This window comes from Uranotaenia lowii, chromosome 1, assembly GCF_029784155.1.
Source record: "Uranotaenia lowii strain MFRU-FL chromosome 1, ASM2978415v1, whole genome shotgun sequence".
NCBI classification, from domain to species: Eukaryota; Metazoa; Arthropoda; class Insecta; order Diptera; family Culicidae; genus Uranotaenia; species Uranotaenia lowii.
In genome coordinates, this window is record NC_073691.1 from 191,827,704 (window position 1) to 191,852,311 (window position 24,608).

Sequence of the window (24,608 nt, forward strand, 5' to 3'; positions counted from 1 at the left end):
AATGCAACCCACGTAACGCAATCGTCGTCGTCTAGTCAGAAGTGCAACAATCAGCTGTAAATTCCCAGCTGGTATCTAAGACCCCAAAGGTGGGAGGTTGAAAAAGACGAGGGGTAATGCACAGTGGGAAATTTGATACCTTGGGTGGCCCCCAACGCCTTGTGGCTGTGTCGATGGTTAGGAAATCTGTGTAATGTGAAGCCCCTCCCCTCCTAAGAAAGGTGGTAGTTGCATGGCAATACTCTGGAACCACTTTTGCTTGTGATGCAGATTTTTTCTTGCCACTGCTGAGGTTGTCACATTGTCAGACTGTCGGATTGGCAGGTGTTATTGTGCAAAACTTAAACTTGTGAACCGAATACAAAACCAAACTTTACGGTAAAACTGATAACACCAGTCACACAGTGATATCGAAGACTGCTACTCCTACCATGGCGACCGTCAAAAATTAGATTGACTAATTTTAACCCTCATCATTTGACACTCCTGACTAAAACCCCTATAACTCTCTTGTTTCTCAACCGATTTTTATTTGTCTAAAGTATTGCAGCGCTAATGTAATTACGCCACTAGAATCGGTATGAAATAGGATTTCTGGTGAATATAAATTTATTGGAAAACAGGCCTGTGCGAAGGATCTGTCCATGACAGGGAGGGAGGGTGGTTTGCGGTTTCAAAATTCAAATTGTACATCTCGATGGTTGAGTGGTTGGCGTGGTAAGATGGTGATCGCTGATCCACTGATGGCATGGGTTCGATTCCCATCTCGGTACTGGGTGTTAGATGTTAATCTTAAGTTGTCCACGTCATTTATTCAGTCTATAAAGCCTAAATCGGCTAAGACGATGTATGTCTTTAAAACAAAAAAAAATTGAGCTAGAAATAATAACAATACCAAAAATGCACAATAAATTAGGTAAGCCATCAAAAAAATATTCCATAATAAATTTTAAGTTCCTTCTTCTGGACTAGTAATTCGGTTGAATTTAAAGCTACGGGAATAAGGATCAGTGCAAAGAAATAGAATTAAAAAATGTAACACCATTTTCAAAATAAATGAAATCCGAATCCTAAAATGAATTTTCGATCAGACCAGAAATTTATCATGATTCAAATTTATATTATTTTTTAATAGAAATGATGATTGAAAAATTTCACACTAATATCTTAAATTTAAAAAAAATCGTGTTTTGAAATGTGAATTCTCGAGGGGAAATCCATTTTGTACTTAAGAGAATTTATTCAAAGTACATAGTTGGTGATTTAAAATAATTTTGAGTGCCAGTGATGAAAGTCAGAGATAAAATCATATTTTAAATTAAAATTCTTCCTATGAAAGTTGATTTATGAAATTAACAATTATAACTAAATATATAAATAATACAACATGTTTAATTCATCATTAATATCCTATAGTGACAATGTTCAGGTTTAGAAATGAGTGATTTCATGAATGATCAATAAGAAACTGATAGAAATAGAAAAAAGGAATTCCATGTTTTGTTGTAAATTTAGCAGAAGCGTTGAACTTTAGGTTAAAAGTTGCTACTTGTAATCATTTTTCGAACTTTTCAGGAATTAACTAAAAAATCATGACCGATTAAAAAAAAAGATGATTTAAAATAACAAAAATAAGTGAAACTTTTATAAACTTTCAAGTACATCTATATATATATAAAAATTTATGTCTGTCTGTCTGTTCCCTATAGACTCGGAAACTACTGAACCGATTTGCGTGAAACTTGGCAGATGAGGTATTGGAGGCAGGGGAAGGTTCTTTTTATGGTTTAAGACCCCTCCCTCTCTCATGAAGGGGGTGGGGGAAGGGCCTCCCAAACAAAAGACAATTGTTTGCATAACTCGAGAACCAATCAAGGAAATGGTATCAAATTTAGCATGGGGTGGTATTTGAGTACGAGGAATGTTTTTACGGATATTAGGTACCCCTACTTCCTTTCAGTGGGGTGACAGGAAGGGGGGAGGGGGGTTACCTTACAATTTTTTACATAACTCGAGAACTAATCAAATCATTGGAACCAAATTTGGCATGGGAAGGTATTGGCACACAAGAAATGTTTTTATTGTCAGTTTAGACCCCCTCCCCTAGTGGGGATATAGCAGGGAAGGGAGGGGGGGGGGTGCTTATATACATTTTGTTTGCATAACTTGAGAACTATTCGAGCAAATCGAACCAAATTTGGCTTGGAGGAGTATTTGGGTACGAGAAACGTTTCTATGAATGTTTGATACCTTTCTCTCAATTTTGTGGATATTTAGAAAGAGGGGAGGGGGCTCCATTACATTTTCCAGCATCATTGGAAAACTTTTAAATCATATGGATTTAATTTTGTCATGGGAAGGTATTTGAATACGGGAAATGTTTTTATGATATTTTGAGAACTCTGTTCTTCCTGTGGGGAAGTTTTAAGGTGGGAGAGTGCAATCATACAATTTTTTACATCAATCGAGAACTTCTCCAGCAAATAGAAACAATTTTCAAATTTAGTAGTTACGAGAAATGTTTCTATGAATATTTGATACTACATACTGCCTCCTTCCAGTGGATGTTAGGAAGGAGAGAAGGGGCTCCGTTACAATTATTCGCATAGCTCGAGAACTAACCGAGCAAGTGGAAACAAATTTGACATGGAAGGGCATTTGGATACGATAAATGGATATATGCTTATTCGAGACTCCTTTTTTCTTCAATTTTGGATAAAGTTAGGGAAGAGGGGAGCTCACATCAGAATGCTCTGCATAAACCAAAAACTTATCAAATAAATCAATCATCAAAATGACAATAAAAAATGATCAATCAAAAATGACATGGGAAATCATTTGGGTACGAGAAATGGTTCTATGATTATTTGAAACATCTTTTTTCCAGTGAGTATATGAGAAATGGGGAGGGCGTTCAATACAATTTTCCTGGTACAGAAATAATCAAGCGAAAAAAAAAATCAAATTTGACCTGGAAAGGTATTTGAGTACAAGATATGTTTCTATGGAATTTTACAGACCCTTCTGCCTTGCAGTGTAGAGAGAGGGGTTCCATATAAATATTGATGTGTCGCTTGAAACTTATCAACCACTATACTGCCCCTACTCGCATAACAGTCCCATATGAATTTTCGTCATTTTTCATCTAGCCTGACAGTTCGTCATTTTGAACATAAGACTTCAATATAAAACAATAAAAAAAGAGACTTTGTTCTAGAAATTTCGAAAAAAATATCAACTCCTGACTGTCCCATATGAAATATACCCGCATAACAGTCCCATATGTGAAATACCACGGATATAGCTACTTTACAATGTTTCTTTCGGTAAAATAATCATTGATTTATCGCTCTAAGTAGTTTCGAAAAGTTTTAACACACTTGATGCCAATTATGCACAATAATTTTCGAAGGCAGGCTTAAAAGAAGGAAGAAATTTCTTCCTTCGTAAAACTATAAGTCACAACTAAAAATCATGATAGTCCACTTACAACGAAATTTTCCCAAAAGTTTGTTTCTATTTTTGATTCTGCATTTAGAAGATAAAAAAAGATCGAATTGAAGTCTAAGAAAGTAGCTTGGTGAGCAAAACATATTCTGTATGGGACTGTTATGCGAGTAGATTTGAAAAAAGTCTCGAATATACCCGCATAACAGTCCCATAACAAATAAAAATTAGGCTCCCGACCTTACCAATGGCCCAATTTCAAAAATTTCTGGTCTTACGATTTATTATGACAACCTAGAGCACATACCATTAAACGAATTTCATTTATGTTGAAAGTTGTGGTCACAATTCAAAGATGTATTCCAAAACAAAAAAAGCTGATTTTCTCGCTTGCTCGTTTTTGCATATGGGACTGTTATGAAAGTAGGGGCAGTATAGCCAAATTTGATATGAGGGTTTTTTATTACGAAAAAATTAGATCCCTACCTCCTTACAGCTTTTGCGGATGGGAAGGGGGCTTCATATAAGGTTTTTGACATAAAACCTACAAAAAAAAAAACAATATTTCAATAATCTCTTAAAATTTCATTTATTTTTTGAAGGTGTTGTTACGCACACCGGGTCAGCTAGTATTATATATTTAAAAATCTCAAGCTTTGAATATCCTTTCGCCGTTAATTAAAATAATGAGCCCTGCCAAAGACAAAAAGTAGAGAATGCGTTTTTCTTATTAAAAAAATTCAGAATTAAAAACAAACTTTTTTAAAAAATTTAATAAAAAATTAAAATAATTTGACTATAATATGCGGTTATTTTATTTGAAAATTAAAAAAAAAATTAACAATTTAATTTCAATGAATTTATTTATTAAAAAATACAAACAAAAAAAATTTTTTTAAAAAGTTTTTTATTATTTTTGAAAAAAAAAATAATTTTTTTTTCCATTTCAAAAACTTATTTGTAGAATGTAACAGCTTTTTGTGCCTCAGAATCAATCATCAATAACTGTAAACTGTAAACTAATGAAGTATATGAAAGAAAAAAATACTGATTCTGAATTTGTTTACTATACTCAATTAAATAAGAAACAAATATTTTGATAATGATGATGAAAAATGATCTTAAAAGTAAAATTTTACAGGTTTCTTTTTTCAAATTAAAAAGATATCACAACAAGTGTGTTATGTCTGAACTGAAGAAAGTTTCAAAAAGGATTTATTTCATTTATGTAAGCTATCTTTTTTAAAAATTAAATATGGGTTGAACATTCTTTAAAAAATCGTTGAAATTCCTCTAATTTACAGAATGGGAAAAAGTAAACAAATATAAAACTTCTTGTTTTTTCGTAGCAGTCATAATAACTTGCGGCCTTAGGAAAAGTTGATAATTGAAAACCTTTATTTTAATCTTTTTTTTGTATATTTTCAAAATGTAGTCCAAAAAAGTGTCGAGTTTTCTAAAATTCTCTTGTAACGGTGTTTGTAGTACTACTCCTCCGAAATGACCCAAACGATTCTAATGAAATTATTTTTAGAATATTCTGTAGCTTTGCGAATCGGTTTATATCGAATAAAAACAACACAAAGTCGCATCAGTTGTCCGTAATAATTAAATTTGTAGTTTTTTGAATGAAATAAAAGTCATGGCATCCATTTTTTTGAGATTTTTTTTCCTTTGGGCGGTTTGTTTTTCGTCTCCAAGGTCGAGGCGTCGCAAGCAGACGTCGTTAGAAGATAGTAACCATGGCATAGCATACTGATCAGTGAGAATATTTTGGCGCGTATTTCTCAACCAAGCATATTTTCAATGCAAGTGGTGGCGATATGAAGCCTTCATGTGATTTTTTTTGTTCTTGATTCCTAGCTCATTTCTACAGCACATGGTTATGAATGACGCCTAGATGTGACTCAGGTTGACATTTTGCTGATCGAATAAAACATATAATATTTGTTTTGCCAAAATCTGAAATTGAAAAGTCAGGCATCCATTTTTAGAGATTTTCATTTCTTCGAGGGGTTTATTTTTCGTCTCCATGGGCGAAGCGTCGCTAGCAAACGTCGTTGAAGATAATAGTAACCAAAGCATACTGTTCATTGATCGCTGGAAAAATTTAAGAATTAGGCGCCTATTTCTCAACCAAGTAGATACCTATATTTCTTATGCACGTGGGGGCGATATGCAACCTAGATGTGTTTTTTTTTCTTGCTTATTTGTACACAGCACATAGTAATAAATGACGCCTAGATGTGACATGGATTGATATTTTATCGATCGAATCAAAACCATTTAAACGATTTCAAATATTAAAACCAGTTTTAATTCGTGTTAATTTAAGTAGTAAATGTTGCCCGAAAAATATGAATTTGGTAAAGATAAATAAGAAATAATGTTATGAAAATTTGCGGACGTTTGAAAATAAGAAATTGGGAAGATTTACATTCAATTTCGTATAATCCAATACGCCTAGAACGCTAGACAAATTAACTGGACAAGAGTCTATTCTATTCTATTTTGTTTATTTATAGAGGATTTTAACCAACTTGGCATTCGTCCTCTCAACAAAAGTCTGTTCTTTGAAATAGATTAGATAGGATTGAAGTTTTAAAAGGCCGAATGAACTATTTGATTTTTTGCAAACGTAAATTGAAGTTATCAATAAAATAATCTACTTTTTATTAACAAAAAGTGAGTTCCGGAAGAATTTTCAATTAAGAAAGTAGACTAGAGCAAGTGCAAACTATCAACTTTTACAAAAAGTGTATACATTGTTGCTTCATCTCAAAATTGTTGGGCCCAAAAAAAATTGATTAAATAAACTTAACTCTTTTTTTGAAATCATTCACCAAAAACTGTTTACACGTTTACTGTTTGTTCACACCCAATTCAAGTACAAACTTAACATGAAAAGTGTGTTTTTGTTTTACATATTTTTTATTTCTTTTCGATCTATTAAAATTAAAAAAAAATCTGCTTTCAAAGGAATTTGCAATACCCAAAATCGTCAGATTTAATGCCATGACAAGTGCTGTTTGGGAACACTTTAAGTTGAAATGTGTAAAGTCTATAACTTAAGTATCTGGCGAATCTTTTTGGAAATGATTTTGGTGAAAATATGGATTTTAATTCAAACTGCTTCGAAGGATGAGGATGGTGAATAAAAAGCTGTTTGAAAATGGTTAGTAAAAAATCTTTTTTTATATTTTTTATTTCTTCAGCTCTAAAAAATACACCATCCAATGCTAATTGGGAGCTGAAAACGGTATAAACGTTAATGTGAACTTGAACAAAACGGAATCAATCTACTGAATGGAATACAGCAAATGAAACATACATATTATCAACATACAGTTATTTATTGAACAAGTTACAAAAATTGGACTTAAAAAGAGCCGTTGAGTTTAAAATCTTTGGTTTAATTTTGATAGAATTGAGCGGGACGATTCGAGTAAAGGGAAAGAAGGGAAATGTAAAGAAAACTAGGAAAAATAGAAAATAGAAGCCAAGTTGAACATGGTAAGACGAAGTGTACCGGGTATATATATATATATATATATATATATATATATATATATATATATATATATATATATATATATATATATATATATATATATATATATATATATATATATATATATATATATATATATATATATATATATATATATATATATATATATATATATATATATATATATATATATATATATATATATATATATATATATATATATATATATATATATATATATATATATATATATATATATATATATATATATATATATATATATATATATATATATATATATATATATATATATATATATATATATATATATATATATATATATATATATATATATATATATATATATATATATACATATATATATATATATATATATATATATATATATATATATATATATATATATACATATATATATATATATATATATATATATATACATATATATATATATATATATATATATACATATATATATATATATATATATATATATATACATATATATATATATATATATACATATATATATATATATATATATATATATATACATATATATATATATATATATATATATACATATATATATATATATATATACATATATATATATATATATATATATATATATACATATATATATATATACATATATATATATATATATATATATATATATTTTTTTTTTATTTAAAAAAACAAAATCTGTTATAAAAAACTCTCCATGCATATTTGGATTTCAGGGCACCAAATTTTATGAAAATTAGCTCTAAAGTTCTTTGCATCTCGGAAAATGTGAATTATGTGGCCTTGTGTCAAATCAAATCAAAGGTTATCAAAACCTTTTTAAATATGGAGTTAAGCATTGAGAAGAACAAAAAACATAAAAAAATGGGTTGGAATTTGTAATGAAAATTTGAAATTTTGGAATAATTTTTGGCTTCAAGTTCTGCACTTGTTTGGTTACACTTCTTAATAAAAACCAATCCTAAAGTCTAGGTGTCAAGATATAAGTTTCAATACAAAAGGTTTATTTAATTGCAATTCAAAATTTACAACTACAAATTATTATCAGTGTGGAATCGTCATATAGTGTCTTCAAATGAAATGGCTTAGGCCTTGAGTGATTCAGGATAAAATTCCAACCGGGAGGCGACATAATTCCTGACATGGTTCAGAACACTTATTGTTAAACACGTTTTGAGATAAAGTAATTTCCCATCACTTCTAGAATTCATTTCTTGAACTGAAAATTTTACTTGGAAAAAATCTCCATGGGGCGGGAGTGGGTAAAACCCCTAAAACCCTCCCCATTCGCACGGCCTTGTTGTGAAAATCTTGTGAATCGTGAATATACTCAAAATCCAGTGCATAGTTGAATTTAAGTGCAAAAAAATCTGAGAAATTTCAAATTGACAAAAAGTTTGAAAAATCAGCTACCTCTGGAAATTCGTCGAAAATTCTGTGTTACGTATTTTGAAAATCTAAAGATGCAAAAATGTGCCAAATTACGTCAACTTTTCAATCCTTTCTTCAAAATTTATCTGGTGTTACTGAAACAATTTTGACGGTTTATTTATTGAAAAGTAAGGTTTTCACACCATTTTTTTTATATTTTTGGTGGTTATGATCTTAAAAAAATTAAAAAATAGCTTCTTATTCCAGCTTTCTTGGAAGCTAAGTGATTTTTTTTATTTTTGAGCATTCCGTAGCTGATCTACAGTCTTTTTCTGAAGCATGTTTTTGCAGATTTTTTTTTTTTTTTGATTAACGGAAAGCTGAAGTGTTGTAGCTGAATATTGTCTGAGAAACATATTTGAGTTACATACAAGGTTTCCAAAATTAAAAATTTTGTAAAAATTGGTTCAGAAACAAGAGAATAGCGGTTTTAAGCGAGGAGTGTCAAATTGACACTCAAGGTCTGGTCTGATGAGGGAGTTTTTTCCCAGGGCTTTCAGGGTGCGTCCATGAAAAAAGCAAGAGCGGATTAGGGTTCACCGAGTCGTATACCAGTGGATAACGTGGAAAATAGCGATATTGAAGACACCTAACATGGCGACCGTTAAAAATTAAATGAACTTATTCTAACAGGTTCCCACATTGGTGGATAATCTGAAAAAAAAAAACTAAAAGATCTCGTACCAGCAGAGATGCCAATGTGCCTGATTTCTCAGGATTTGTCTGATTTTTGAAGGTCTATCCTGATAACCTGATAAGCCACGTTTTTTGGAAATAAGTCTGATTTTGCCTGGTTTTTTAGTTTTCACGGAAAATTTGTGCAAATCCGTTCAAAACCCAATAGAAATTCAGTGCTGGCTCATCGTCATTTCAATCTTGAACTCAATAACTTCACACTCTTTTGGATTCAAATCTTCTATCAATATAAAACAACCGGTTTTGGAAGGTTTTGGAGTCCTAAACTCGAATTTTTGGTCTGATTTTGTCTATCGCATCCAGTTTTACTGATAAGGCGTGTCAAAATAAAACATATCACATTTTCGCCCAACAATCAGCCAATTTCATACTCTTCAAAGTAATGAGTATGGTAGCGGATAAAATTATTGATTTACTAGCAGACCCGGTAAACTTCGTCTTACCATGTTCAACTTGGCTTCTATTTTCTATTTTTCCTAGTTTTCTTTACATTTCCCTTCTTTCCCTTTACTCGAATCGTCCCGCTCAATTCTATCAAAATTAAACCAAAGATTTTAAACTCAACGGGTCTTTTTAAGTCCAATTTTTGTAACTTGTTCAATAAATAACTGTATGTTGATAATATGTATGTTTCATTTGCTGTATTCCATTCAGTAGATTGATTCCGTTTTGTTCAAGTTCACATTAAGGTTTATACCGTTTTCAGCTCCCAATTAGCATTGGATGGTGTATTTTTTAGAGCTGAAGAAATAAAAAATATAAAAAAAGATTTTTTACTAACCATTTTCAAACAGCTTTTTATTCACCATCCTCATCCTTCGAAGCAGTTTGAATTAAAATCCATATTTTCACCAAAATCATTTCCAAAAAGATTCGCCAGATACTTAAGTTATAGACTTTACACATTTCAACTTAAAGTGTTCCCAAACAGCACTTGTCATGGCATTAAATCTGACGATTTTGGGTATTGCAAATTCCTTTGAAAGCAGATTTTTTTTTAATTTTAATAGATCGAAAAGAAATAAAAAAATATGTAAAACAAAAACACACTTTTCATGTTAAGTTTGTACTTGAATTGGGTGTGAACAAACAGTAAACGTGTAAACAGTTTTTGGTGAATGATTTCAAAAAAAGAGTTAAGTTTATTTAATCAATTTTTTTTGGGCCCAACAATTTTGAGATGAAGCAACAATGTATACACTTTTTGTAAAAGTTGATAGTTTGCACTTGCTCTAGTCTACTTTCTTAATTGAAAATTCTTCCGGAACTCACTTTTTGTTAATAAAAAGTAGATTATTTTATTGATAACTTCAATTTACGTTTGCAAAAAATCAAATAGTTCATTCGGCCTTTTAAAACTTCAATCCTATCTAATCTATTTCAAAGAACAGACTTTTGTTGAGAGGACGAATGCCAAGTTGGTTAAAATCCTCTATAAATAAACAAAATAGAATAGAATAGACTCTTGTCCAGTTAATTTGTCTAGCGTTCTAGGCGTATTGGATTATACGAAATTGAATGTAAATCTTCCCAATTTCTTATTTTCAAACGTCCGCAAATTTTCATAACATTATTTCTTATTTATCTTTACCAAATTCATATTTTTCGGGCAACATTTACTACTTAAATTAACACGAATTAAAACTGGTTTTAATATTTGAAATCGTTTAAATGGTTTTGATTCGATCGATAAAATATCAATCCATGTCACATCTAGGCGTCATTTATTACTATGTGCTGTGTACAAATAAGCAAGAAAAAAAAACACATCTAGGTTGCATATCGCCCCCACGTGCATAAGAAATATAGGTATCTACTTGGTTGAGAAATAGGCGCCTAATTCTTAAATTTTTCCAGCGATCAATGAACAGTATGCTTTGGTTACTATTATCTTCAACGACGTTTGCTAGCGACGCTTCGCCCATGGAGACGAAAAATAAACCCCTCGAAGAAATGAAAATCTCTAAAAATGGATGCCTGACTTTTCAATTTCAGATTTTGGCAAAACAAATATTATATGTTTTATTCGATCAGCAAAATGTCAACCTGAGTCACATCTAGGCGTCATTCATAACCATGTGCTGTAGAAATGAGCTAGGAATCAAGAACAAAAAAAATCACATGAAGGCTTCATATCGCCACCACTTGCATTGAAAATATGCTTGGTTGAGAAATACGCGCCAAAATATTCTCACTGATCAGTATGCTATGCCATGGTTACTATCTTCTAACGACGTCTGCTTGCGACGCCTCGACCTTGGAGACGAAAAACAAACCGCCCAAAGGAAAAAAAATCTCAAAAAAATGGATGCCATGACTTTTATTTCATTCAAAAAACTACAAATTTAATTATTACGGACAACTGATGCGACTTTGTGTTGTTTTTATTCGATATAAACCGATTCGCAAAGCTACAGAATATTCTAAAAATAATTTCATTAGAATCGTTTGGGTCATTTCGGAGGAGTAGTACTACAAACACCGTTACAAGAGAATTTTATATAATAGATGTTTCAAAGTCAGCAACTTAGACAAATGTACTTTTTATCAAAATCAATTGACTAAAGTATTAACACGAATGAACATTTCTATAGAAATCGAAATTTTTGTTTAAAGTTATTAAAACTGTTCTTGCGTATCTTTTGCTACAAAAAGTTTGAAATCTGCCTCATTTAAACTTCGCGGGAATTACAATGAAAAATTTTGCAAAAGGCTAACCAAAAATTACAAAAAATGTGCAACTTTTCGGACTCTTCATTCTAAAAGGTTGGTCCATTTTTCTCACCAATTGGGGGATCAAAAGATTGATTACGTACCAATAACTTTTCTCAGCTGAGGTCCCAAAAGAAAAAAAAACTTGACCCCGTCTCAAAGCTGAGTATGTCCACTCTAAGAGGAAAAAAAATACCTGTTAAAAACGACACCATCCAGGCTAATTTGAATTTGGGCGGACCGCGGCACGGTTCGGTTTGTTTTTTTTTTTTTTTTTTTTGAAAAATTGATCACATTAAAACAAAACAGTCTTGATAATGGGTTTTTCTTTCCTGATCGTTGAACGCCCAGCTAGGGCCTTAATTTATGGCCAAAAACCGTGCTCGCGGTCTGATTCAGGGAAACCTGAAACTGTGATGTGTTTGTTGCATGTCGCATCTCTTTGGTTTTTTTTTCAAAATTTTTCGATAACACTCGATCGTTTAGGAGTTGGGTGGCAGAATTCATGATGTGTGAATGTGTTTTATGATTGTTTTCGATCCTTTTCACACAAAAATTTGGAGTACAAGTTTACATTTTTTAAACTGATCTTGAGACTGATTTCCTGTTTTCTTTCCTGTTTGGAATTAAAGCTCATTTAGATAAGTTTTTTTTTTCTAAAATCGATTACCCAGCTTGTTCATTTTTTTTTTTCAATTTTCAACAATTTTTCCAAACATGATTTTCCTCAACTAATTCCAATTACTCATAATAACATTTTTTTCACAAAATTAATTTCCCAAAAGTGCATCCTGACCCAAGTGAAGATACCTTCTTAAGGAGGAACTCCGTCCCCCTAAGAAAATCAATTTCATCCTCAGTGAGTGATCATTCGAGTGGGTCAGCTCAACTGATTTTTCTTTCTGCATCTGCGCTCTCTTATGACTTTTTCGAAAGGTTAGCACCCTGCTCCTAATGGCGGTAAATTATGGCTCGTTTTATCATCGCGTTTGGGTTCAGTTTCGTTCAGCTTCGAAACGAGGAAAGTCTTTAATGCATTTCCTGCCATGTAGCCGTTCAGATAATGCCCGGGACTTTTGGCTGCTTTTTTGGTATGATAAATTTAAACTACATTACGTAATTATTGCTTGCACTGCACTGGATCTCCAGAGCGTACAGAGGAAGAGGCTCATAAATTATCCCGCACAAAATTGAGGAGTACATATCTTCAGGGACCCCTTAATTTCGAGGTTCCATATTCCGTTGGTTATCCAAAGGGGTCTTTTTCTCCGCCTTCAACTGTCAAAAACGCGCGCACGCCCAAAACAGAAAACATATTTTTGCTTTATGACCACGACGCACGTAGACGCCATGCGCATAGTAATTGGGAAGGTACGCCCGCCTAGCTCTAATGCCCTCTGGCTTCAAACCTTTCTTTCGGTGAATTTCGGTAGTAAATATGGGAGTTGTTGATGCTTCTCCCGGATGGGAGAAATCGTCACGTAAGAGTAGGTTAAAACTTTTTTTACCGGGAATTTACGATCCCAAACAAAGCTCAATGTTTGAAAGGTTGAACCCCATTGAGCACCACTCCAAAAAAAAAAAAACTCCTCAACCAAACACGTGCCTTTGAGGGGTAATTTTGGAGCTGCGCGCAAGTCTTGCTGGTTCAATTTCTGTTTTGAAACTTAATAACCATTGATATGCGCGCCACATCAGTCGAGGAGCCATCTTCCCCTATTTTTTTATTAAATTTATAACAAAAAGGTGTTTGGAGACCACAATTTACATTTCCGATGGGTCTAAGTGGGATCATAACGTAGAGGAATAAATTTGAATCCAAAACAATAACAAGCTGCCTGGAGCTTTTGATGAATGAGAAACGAAGAAAAAAAAATTGTACAGAAATTTTAAATCCAAACTCGAGTATCGACTGGACGAAAAAAACAAATTAAGTGAAAATTTAAAAAAGGTTTCATTTTAAGCATTTAGTTCAAAAACAAAAAAACTCAACTTCAAACTTCAACCACAAAGATATCAATATTCGAGATCAAATTGCAGATTCAGAACTCGTTAGAAAATTTTGAAATTGAAAACAGCTAGGATTAGGATTCGAAATTCTAGGTTATCAAAAATTTATTTTGTATGCCTTGTGACAAAGGTAGCCGAAAAACATTTTTGTGTTTTTGAGAAAAACAATTCTGACTTTCTGTGATTTTACCCAAAAGTTCTGTGATGGATTTCTGTGATGCTATTTCCTTGAATTTCATTGAAAATTCATGATAAATTAAGTTTTTTTCACAACTTAATTGGGCAAAATCAATTACCATTACCAATCTTATCATACTTTTCATACTAATTCAAAGTAAGAAATCTAAATTTGATACTGTTCGAAAAAATTATAATTTAGGAAATCCATTCTGAATTAAAAAATTCAGAGAAATCTGTGAAAATTTCAAAATTCCGTGTTTTGTAACACAGTTTCTGTGATGAAAAATTGCTAAAAATTCTGTGAAATTACAGATTTTTCTGTGATTTCGGCAACCTTGCTTGTGACGTCGTCGTATCGTATCAGAAATTTATAAATTCACTTAATTATTTCCGATATTTCCACCGAAATGGTTCTCAAAACATAAGCACGGATTCAATGAACAAATGATACTCACCCTATTTTTTTTTTTGACTTATCTTCACGATCCTAGCTTGTGGTCAGTACTTATAGGCAAATGGAAAAGTCACGAGTCTGACTCGTGGTAAGGAATTTTTATTAACAAGACGTTGCCTTAGGTGAAATTTTGAAAATTTGAAAAAAGACACTTTATTGAACCTTTGGAACATAACAACAAGTCTGAATCGTCAGAAAGTGAAGGTTTCATAAGCGATAACTAGGATTCGAACTTGGGTAGGATTCTTACAATCAATTTTTCGTGTTGATAATTCATCTAGCGAATTCTCTGAAAAATGCTTGTGGTTGGAACAATCATTCTGTAAGTAAGGAGTTTTATCGTAAAAAGAAAATGCAACACTTTGTTTTGTTAGTAACTTTTGAATGCATAGATGGAAATTGATAAAATTTTCAGTGAAGCTACCTAGTGTAAATAATTTGGTGACAATCTGTCATGTGGATGAACTCTTTAGCGAGCACCTGGCAGGTTTTCAGACGAAAACTTTTCGATGACAAATTTTGACTGGGTGTTCCGGATACAACCAAGAAGAAACAAATTGAAAAATTTTATGTCTAGTGCTTGAGGAGGCTGATGATCTGTTGAAGCTGCAACTCAGTTGGTGTTTCAAAACGATTGACGCAATGAATGGCTAAATTTACAAAGAAGACTGGCTCCAAACGCGACCTTTTTTCCTGCATAGCACTTTAATGGGTCCCAATAAGTTCATTCTCTATTTCAGTTGGATCTTGAAATGCGGCATTACGCAAAAACTGTGGTAAAAAAAGGCTTGATTTGGAAAAAGAGTGGAAAATGAATGGAAAATGAAAGTCAAAACACTATTTCGGAAACACTTGGCAGAACGTTGCAAAAATGTAAACATTAGAACCGCTCAAAAATTTCATCAATTTCCATCCATGAATTCAAAGGTGTTTCACAATTGTTTTGTGTTGAATTTTTCGATAAAATGCACTTCTTATTTTTCATATCACTAATGCCTAGCGTACACATATTGGGATTAAGTTAAAATTTACAGATACTTTGAGAGAATTTATATACCTACTGAAGCCCAACAACTCGGGGAATACACAATACCTATTTAATATCGAAATTGTTCACAAATGAAGCTGAACTCGTGTTGAGAAATTTTCGATATCAAACACTAAGATCCAGACAATTTTCGGAATTGAAAACATGACCGTCCATTTAATCACCTTAAACCTTAACTCTTGATAAGAAGATTCTGTTTCATAATAGAGAACCTCTAGCCTAATTCGTGGTTAGGGTTATTCAAGAAGCAACGTGTCAAAGTAGATGTCTTAAATTCTACGGTCATGATTTTGCAACCTTATAGGGAATATTTTGGGAATGTTTAAAAGAGTAGCTGGCAAGGTTAAAAGTTTGTAGCAGTGACCCAAAAAAATAAAAATATATTTCCGGTAATAAAACTATAAACTTTTTCAACGGTTAACTTTTATCCGTTGTTTTTTTTCCTAGAATGATGCTGAGTTTCTTAAAAAAAAAAACATTCGCAAAAATAGAATGTTTCGTGAAAAAAAACTGGCTTCGATTTCGGGGAATGCACAGTGGTCAAAAATGTAAAAAAAACTAATCGTTGTTTATAACTTTTTTTTGTTTTACATTTTATCTTCTAGGTGCCTTCGAAGGAATTTTACAGAAAAATCAACCTCTATAAGAAAATTTTATGTTTGTTTTGATTAATCCTTCTACAAGTGAAATAAAAAAAAACTGACTTCTAAATAAATCGTTGGTCAAATCTCTTTGCAGTCTTCAACAAACTTGTTCAGCGCCGAGTTTCTAAAACATCGATCTTCCGAGTCACAGTGTAAAATATGAGAATATTCTAAAAGCAGTTTTTATCATAACTTTGTCAGATGATTTTAAAATTTTCTAAATATTCTACAAAGCTGTTAAAATGAACAAAAACATATTTTTGTTGAACATTATAAGAATTTAAAATGTAAGCTTAAAGAGTTACACTGAGAAAATGCATACAGATAGTGCTATTTCAGCCTAAGTTTTACGAACTATCGGCTCGCACTGTATGCAAATTAATCATCAAAGTTTCATCTATGGAACACTGTAAAAAAGTCTGTACTAGCACTGTATATTTGACGGAAGTCCACATCAAAAAAAGTGTGTATTTATCTGACTTATAAATCTCTACAGCATGGACTATCAGTTCGACAACGGAAATAAATTTATTTACCCCTTTCAAAGTAATTTATACCAAAAAAATTATTTTCAACAGTTTTTAATTCTTTAAATTGTGTCATATGAGATTTTTTAAAATTTATTTAAGTTTTATAATTGATGATTGAATTTTGAATGCATTAAAATTGCTTAAATTCTTTTGTGCTCGCTACTAAAACTCTTAAAAGGGTTTTCTTCACCAACACCTAAATTTTGACACCTTTGCCACTTCACTTTTACCGATTGCTCAAGAAGAGTTTGCAGTAGCATTCAACAGCAAAAAAAAAATCTCAAAAAATATTTCGATTTTTTTATGGAAAATACTGAACACGTGTCCCTGAAAGAACCCCTGTGGGGTTTTTTTTTTTCTAGTGTAACTTCAAGACAAATGCTTCTAACGACTCAATACTGGTCAATCCGTGATTTACTGAAGCGTAACATTCAGATGAATTCACAGCTTCAGCAGGCTTAGAGCTAGACGAATTCTGCAAAAGCGACCATTGTCGTCTTCAAAAAGAAGTTTTATTTCGCTTTTGGGACATTAACGCTAGCTATCAATTTTCCGTTTTGAAATTCCTAAGTTTTTCCTGTTTTTCCCCCGGTTCAAAGATGGCTTATCCCGAATTTTATTAATTATTATAAAAACATGGTGAAACATGGTTTTCTGTAAAGCTCGAGGAAGTAAAAGCCAAGAAAAATAAAAAAAGTAAAGCTTTTATACTTCTAAAAAATTGTGGCCCAAAACTTTTTAACCGAAATGAAATCACTATAAATATTTCAACGCCTTAACCCTTCGTTTCATAAAGTAACAAATTTGCAACAATCAATGTATGACAAAATTGAAAAATCGTATTTTATTTTAATTTTTTTTTTTTGATTTACTCATCATTTCCAACTGTGAAAAATGATTTTTAAGGAAAAATAAAAAAAAATCATGAAATGAAGGGTTAAATAACTAATCTTTTTACATAGATTAAATCGACAAGTTTCCAAAATATTTTGAGAAGAATCCAATGAAAATTCACAGATTATTGTTTCACTCCCTAATTTTGTAAAAATGAGTTCGGCTATCTTCAAATTTTAACGGGATCTTTCAGGCGGCTGTAGAAATTTTTATTTTTCTAGAATTTGTACTGAAGTGTTGCAAAAATATGTAAAAATACATCGAGATATTGATCTTAAAAAATTTAAAATTCTTAGATTGCAGAAAATATCTAGTAATTTAATAAGTACAGTTATAGATATCTAAAACATATTTTTGCAAAATTTGTTTTATTTTACATTACAAAAAAAATAGTAGCTTAAAATTTTAGCAGGATAATTTTTTTCCATTTTTTTTTAAATTATGATAAAAAAATTTCTCATCTAATAACACTGAGTAATAAAAAAAGATTTTTTGAAAATAGTCCAGGGTTTTCCAACTGAATTAGACTAATATTGACGCCCTGAGTCCGAAAATGACCATGGTTTTGTTCAATCAGGTCAAAACCCCTATCTATCTATCTATCTTAAAAAGTTGACCTGATACATCAAAATCAATGTGATATTCTAACTCAGGACATAAAAATTAGTCTAAATCAGCTGAGAAACCCCAGACTATTTTTTGGCTGTCACCTAGTGTAATCATTGGTTTGATGATGAACTTTTGAGGCGAAGTGACGCCGATTTTTTTCGTCTCAACTAATTCACACGTTTGCGAACTGAACTTTAGTAAACTTAAACAAATTCAGATATTCATTCTATGCTTTCAAAGGAGTTCCTCGCATCTTGAAGAACATATTTGTAATCTTGAAACCTTTCTAGGAAATTGTTTGTCAGTTTAGTTAAACTTCACCTTATCATCGCCTCCACATTTTCTCCCTGCTTTAAAGTCTTTCTAAATGCCCTAGTCATTGGAGTTAATGTGAAAAATATATAAAACCGTGAATGAGATAAGGCTGAACCTTTACTGTTTGACCGTTTAATCGATTAAAAAGACGATTGAAACTTCATTGTTGACTAATGAACGCAAGGAAGGTTGAAAATGTAGAAAATTTACCAATTCATAAGGAAAAAGTCCGCATAACCTTTAGAATCAGTTTAAAAAATAATAGTTATATAGGTTTATGCAGTAAAGCTGTACAGAGACTTGAAAAAACTACTCTATCATGAAGCAATTAATTTCTTATTTTATTAAATGTTTGCTTAGTAGTATTTATATCAAAAAGTGGATCTCTTTAAAGGAAATCTGTTTTCCATTGAGATCCATGTAGTATTTAATTCAGTATTATCATTACATTTCCTCGCACTAAATTTAAACATTTCAGTTCTCAGCATGAGTAAAATTTTGCTCGCGATTTTTTATTATTTTTTGTTGCTGCCAGACGTGCTGAGAACAGTAGCGTCCATTACCAGGGGGCTCTTATGAGCTTTTTGGTGTGGGAGAGTGTGGTGAGCCACTACAAAAAAAATATATGGAATTTTTTTTTAATTCCGTAGGAAAATTTCGAACATTTCAATTTTTTGTTGTATCCTGGTTGTATCCTGAAATTCCCTGATTTTCCCGTTTTCCCGGTGAAAGCATAAAACAAAGAATAAAACAACGGAATAATACAATACAGTTCTTTGAGACAAAATAAATTATATAAAAAATGGAGGCTTTTTCTTTGTAACACCATTCAGATAAGAGATGGTTTGTATAATAGTTTCAAAAATCTCATTTTTTATGGAAGGGAGCCCCCATACAAAATCAACTTTAAATGGCATACAACTCGAACAATTATACGTCGATTTTTATTAAAATTCATTCACGAGCACGGAGATGTTAAGGACGTGTACATGGAGTAAACCTTTAAAACTTTCTATCAGGTTGAAGTTAAATCGAAGGTTACCGAGTCAGCTAATTGTGTTATAATTAATCATTACACACTTAAACAGGATTGCTAACACTTTTTTTTTTCAAAATTCAGGGAGATGGAAATAGAAATCAGGATTCATGGTTTAACGGAAATTTCGGTCGAAGTGAGGACCTTTTTTTGGTCACCAATCTACATTTTGACTCCACTCATGTCTTTAATACAGTTCAGTACTACTCATGTTCCATCATATTCACAAAAAATCAGGGATAATCAGTCTTTTTTTTTTAAAAAAAGCAAGGAAAAACGGAGGTTTCCATTAATCAGGCAAATCCTGAAAAATCAGGCACATTGGCAACCCTGCACTTGAATGTGTGAATTATGGCAAATCCATAATAGAAACAGCAAGGGTCAATTCCTTTTATTATATGACTCAAACATATCCACGCAGATAATCTGATAATCTAATTTTAGTTAGATTTGATTTAAAACAGTGGTTTTAAAACTTATTTCAATCACCGCCTTCTGTTGCCAAATTTTCAAGTTCAACGCCTCCTTGAGCAAATAAAAAAAATTAAATGCTGATTGGGATCGTTCCAAAACCATATTTTATGACATTTTATTGAAGTAAGACGAAACCAAAAATTCATCGACATTTCATTTTATATTTTTTTTTCTTTTCAACATTTGAAATGGTGGTATAACGAAAAATTAAAAATATTTCAATTTTTTTTTATAAATTAAATGTTGCCAATTTGTTACTTAATGAAACAACGGGTTAAAAATTTCTTTGGCTTCAAACTCTTAGTAAGAACTCAGTAAAATAAAATATTTCCAGAACAAACAGTTAAGCTTGAAAACTATCAGTTTATCTCAAAGCCGAATTGCCCTTCCTAATTTTAAGGAACTTAATTCTTGAACAAAAAAAAATTCCATTATAGTAAACAAAATAGCAAGGTACTGTTAATTAGCATAAAATACATAAAATAGCATATAAAGTATAACAGTAAAAATTCTTAATATAATAAATATCAAACTTTTATTTACGAAACCTAAAAAACTCAATTTAACTCTTAATTTGAAATCCTATTCGAAGTTCAGAAACATTCACCTTTATTAAACTTCAACATTAACTCCGAAAATATAAGTGATGACAAAAGTCAAAGTTTTTGCAGAATTCTATCATAAAAAATTCTATGATCAAATCTGTGAAGTGTGAAAGCAAGCTTGTTGACGATTACTGTTCGGGGTTTTATATCCTTCGAAAATTTTTATTTTATGAACGGAAACTAATGTATGTAAGAACAGACTCAGTAAGTTCTATGGGGTTAGACTTTGGAAACCACAGGAGAGATATTTAACTTAGTAAGGAATTCATAAGCTTCTGGTTGGGGTGGTCCAAATGACAGAATCAGAACTATAACTGCTTCAAACCGGCATATTTTTCATTTTACATGATTTATTTGTATAACAAGCACATCAATCGATTTGGATATTTGTTTTTCATTGTTGGTTTAAAATTTGACGAAAAGTTTTTCAGCTAGTTGTAATTGCCAATCGAACTTCAAACATATTACGATGAAGTAGATTTGCGGCTACACATTTTAAATTTTTTGTTTGCCAAGTTTCAGTAAAAAAAAATATTCAAAAAAATGTCAAATTATCTGCAAACCTTAGCTCTAATTTAAAAAAATGTCTTTTTCATGCCCATTAAAAACATTAATCAGCTTATCTAGCCCAAAACAATCTCAAAGATAAAATAACGAAACCGTTTCTCCCGGTAGCAAACATTCTTCACACGTTCAACCCGAGAACGGAACAAACGGACCACATCCTTGCCTTGCTGGTTTCAGAAAATTGGCTCCATCTCCTTTTGAAGTAACGTTCCCAGTTCGGAGGGAAACCTTATACAGAAGGTACATAGGTGTGTGGTCTCTAAATTCGCCCGAAACGGTCAGAACGGAAAATTAAAAAGGCTAAAATCATCCCGAACAAGGTTAAAAAAAAAAGAAACAAAAAACGGCGAACCAAGTGAGAGATAATCTGAACAGCCTGACCCGATTATTAGTTCTGCTTTGGTGATTTTTTTTTTTTGTTACTTTTGGGTCCCCGCGAAACGAAATTGACTCATTAGGAAGGAAATTTGAGAACGTTAAAAATTACCACCTATGAAAGGTTTTTTTTAGATTTTCTACACACACACAATTGCTGGATTTTTTTTCTTTAGTTTCTGCTGGTAAGCGCTCTGTGTCATTTCCGCGCTTTCGTAGTTATCTAATTACTTATCTCGGGAGAGGTTTTCAAAGAGTGATACCTTGGTTTTTGGTGGTCTGCTCAAACATTCGAGATGAAAACAACAGATGTGAACCCGACGAAATCCGGGGTAGGGCACATCCTCTCTCTGGTGGTTCCAGTGGTCATTTTTCCACCGGAAGTGGTTTACGATTGGCGTTGTTGTTACTCCAAACGATATCCGAATGTGGTTGTTGCTGCTGTTGTTGGGACACGAACGGCAACACGAACGGTTGATGATCAGCGCCGAATAATAGACTGCTGGTGCCGGTGGACGCCGCCGATTGGTGGCTCTTGTTCCGGATGTAATTCACACCGTTCCCGTTATTGCCCAGAACAACAACATTATCATTAGTATTATTGATGGGATTATTGGTGCTATTCTTCTGGCAAACGCCACCGCCACTATTATTTATCACTAGGCCCGGAGCCATTAGGCTGTCGTCGAACAGAAGATTGCTCAATTTGCTGATGTTATTGACACTGAACAGGTTATTGCGGGAGATAGCATCGAAATTCACAAATAAATTTGGGGGCACACTGGCGTCAGCATTAACAGCCGAAACAACACTTTCGGCCGCATCACTGCAGCTACTGCTGCCACCGAGATCCAGGCCTTCGTTCAACTTCTTGGAAAGCTCACTCATCAGCAGCAATTCGGCACTGTTATCACTATCTTCGCCGGAGTTGGCACTTCCGGGACTTCCACAGCTGCCGCTAATACTGTTGTTGCCCAACCCAACACCAACACCACTACTGGTCGGAAATTGAAATTCCTTGCCGCCATCGACCGGAGTCAGGAACAGCTCTCGATTGACGCTGCCCAGAATATCCTCGGAGCAGAACGTCAACCCACTCAGCAGATCACAGCCGGAGTCGCCGGAATCGCTGAAGCTGCCCTTCCGGCTCGAACCGGCCCCGAACTCCTGCGACTGTTGCTGTTGCGCTTGATGCTGCTGCGGTTGTTGATCCAAGCAATGGGGAGCGCTACGCCACTCGCTGCGGAACGAATTGCTCCGATTGCTCCCGATGACCCCGACATCTTTGACCCGGTTCAGTTCGATTTCGGCACTGTTATCGGAACAGGAACGCCGCAACGGGAACGCCCAAATCTTCCCGAAAGGATCACACAGCCGACAGGAGCAGGCCAAGTTGTTGATACCGGAATCGCTGGAATCACTGTTGCTGCTACTGAAATGCTGCTGACCTAAGACCGTTGCCGGTTGTTGTTGCTGCTGATGCAGTTGCTGTTGTTGATGCTGCAGATTATGTAACTGTTGTTGATCCCGGATCAATGGAAAGCCTGGGAAATCAAATGTACCACCGGCATTCGCGATCAAAGCGATTTCGTGCAGGAAATCCCGTGTACTGTCGTCCAGCAACACCTGTTGCTGACCGTTGCTGTTTTGCGGCAGAACCGGTGCCATCGGCTCCATGGAACCATAGGGTCCTCCGTTTGGTCCTGCAGTGGTCTGCCCTGCAACGGCAGCAGTAGCGTTCGGTTTACGATCCTTCTTTCTTCGCTTCCGCGGTTTGATGATACGCGGCAAACACGTGTCCGACGAAGAGGAACACGAGGACGAATTGGTTATGCCGGAACTGAGACCGGAATCGTCTCCGACGACACTTTCTTGCGGATGCTGTTGCTGCAACACACTGCCGCCGTTGGTCTGATTTTTTTGGTAGTAATCATCCCGCGTAGCAGCTACATGATGATTGATGGGACCGGGTTTGTTCTGTTTACTGTTTCCGGTTTTGTTATTGGATCGATAGCGATTGCTAGCCAAGATCAGTGGGGCTCCGTGAGCATGCAGGGCCAACCGGGACATGGCATTTTCATCGAAATCCACCTTCGACGTCGCCGCAGCCGTTGATTGATAGGCACCGATCGGTATATTTTGATTCACGGTTTGAAACTTTCTCGGTCTCCGGGATGCCGTCGATATGAGCGGGACACCGGTCCATCCGTTGGCATTGTTGTAGCATCCCACCATAAAATTGTGCAACGGCTGTTGATGCTGCGGCTGCTGGACCACTTGCGGCTGTTGTTGTTGCTGCTGCTGCTGAGGCTGCTGTTGCAAAAGTTGATGCGCATAGAATCCACTTTGACCGGATTGCTGTTGCTGGCTAAGCAGTTGCTGATGGTGATGCTGAATCTGATGCGGAGGCACTATATATCGATTGATGTACCGATCCATGCATGTCGTCGGAATTGCACTGTTCATCATTAAACGAACGCATTGGCATTGTCTGAAGCCTTGCGTGCGCACTTCTCTACCGGGAAAATGATCCTGTCCAGTCCAGTCAAAAAATGTTTTTTTTTCAATTCCGACCCCCTAGGAAGACACCGTAAAAAACAAACTCCACACAAAACCGAACACGAACGCGAACGGAGACCAGCGCTCTATCCACAACGAAACCCGGCGAGCAACTAAAGAGACCCCACAATCCGGCAGCACAAGATCCACGTTCCACTCCACGAAATCCACAAACAACAAAACCGAAATCACTCACCACAAAGTCCGCGTCCGCGGACGGAACTCAGAGAGAGAGGCGAGAGCAAAACAAGAGCAAGCAACAGGCCACTCAGCAAAATGTAAACAAAACCTCCCAGCCAGCAGTCAGCCGGCATTTCGTTCGCAACCGCACACGATGTTGTCGAGTCACTCAAAGAAAGCGAAAAACAACTCACCCCACATCACCCCTTCAGCAGCGCAGCAGTAAAGTTGCCGTGCCATGGTTTTGGGTTACATAAGCAGCAGCAGCAGTTTGGATTAC

General features: G+C 33.9%; 1 protein-coding gene across 1 annotated transcript in view; it reads right to left on the minus strand.

Moving 5' to 3' along the window:
- LOC129739486 (mushroom body large-type Kenyon cell-specific protein 1-like) overlaps positions 1–24,243 on the minus strand; it is an 89,285-nt gene extending 65,042 nt beyond the window's left edge. Inside the window, exon 1 of the mRNA XM_055730958.1 lies at positions 21,853–24,243. Within this exon, the coding sequence (XP_055586933.1) occupies positions 21,956–24,058 (2,103 nt within the window). The 5' untranslated portion in view covers positions 24,059–24,243 and the 3' untranslated portion in view covers positions 21,853–21,955. The remainder of the gene's footprint in view (positions 1–21,852) is intronic.
- Between the last annotated feature and the right edge of the window lie 365 nt (positions 24,244–24,608).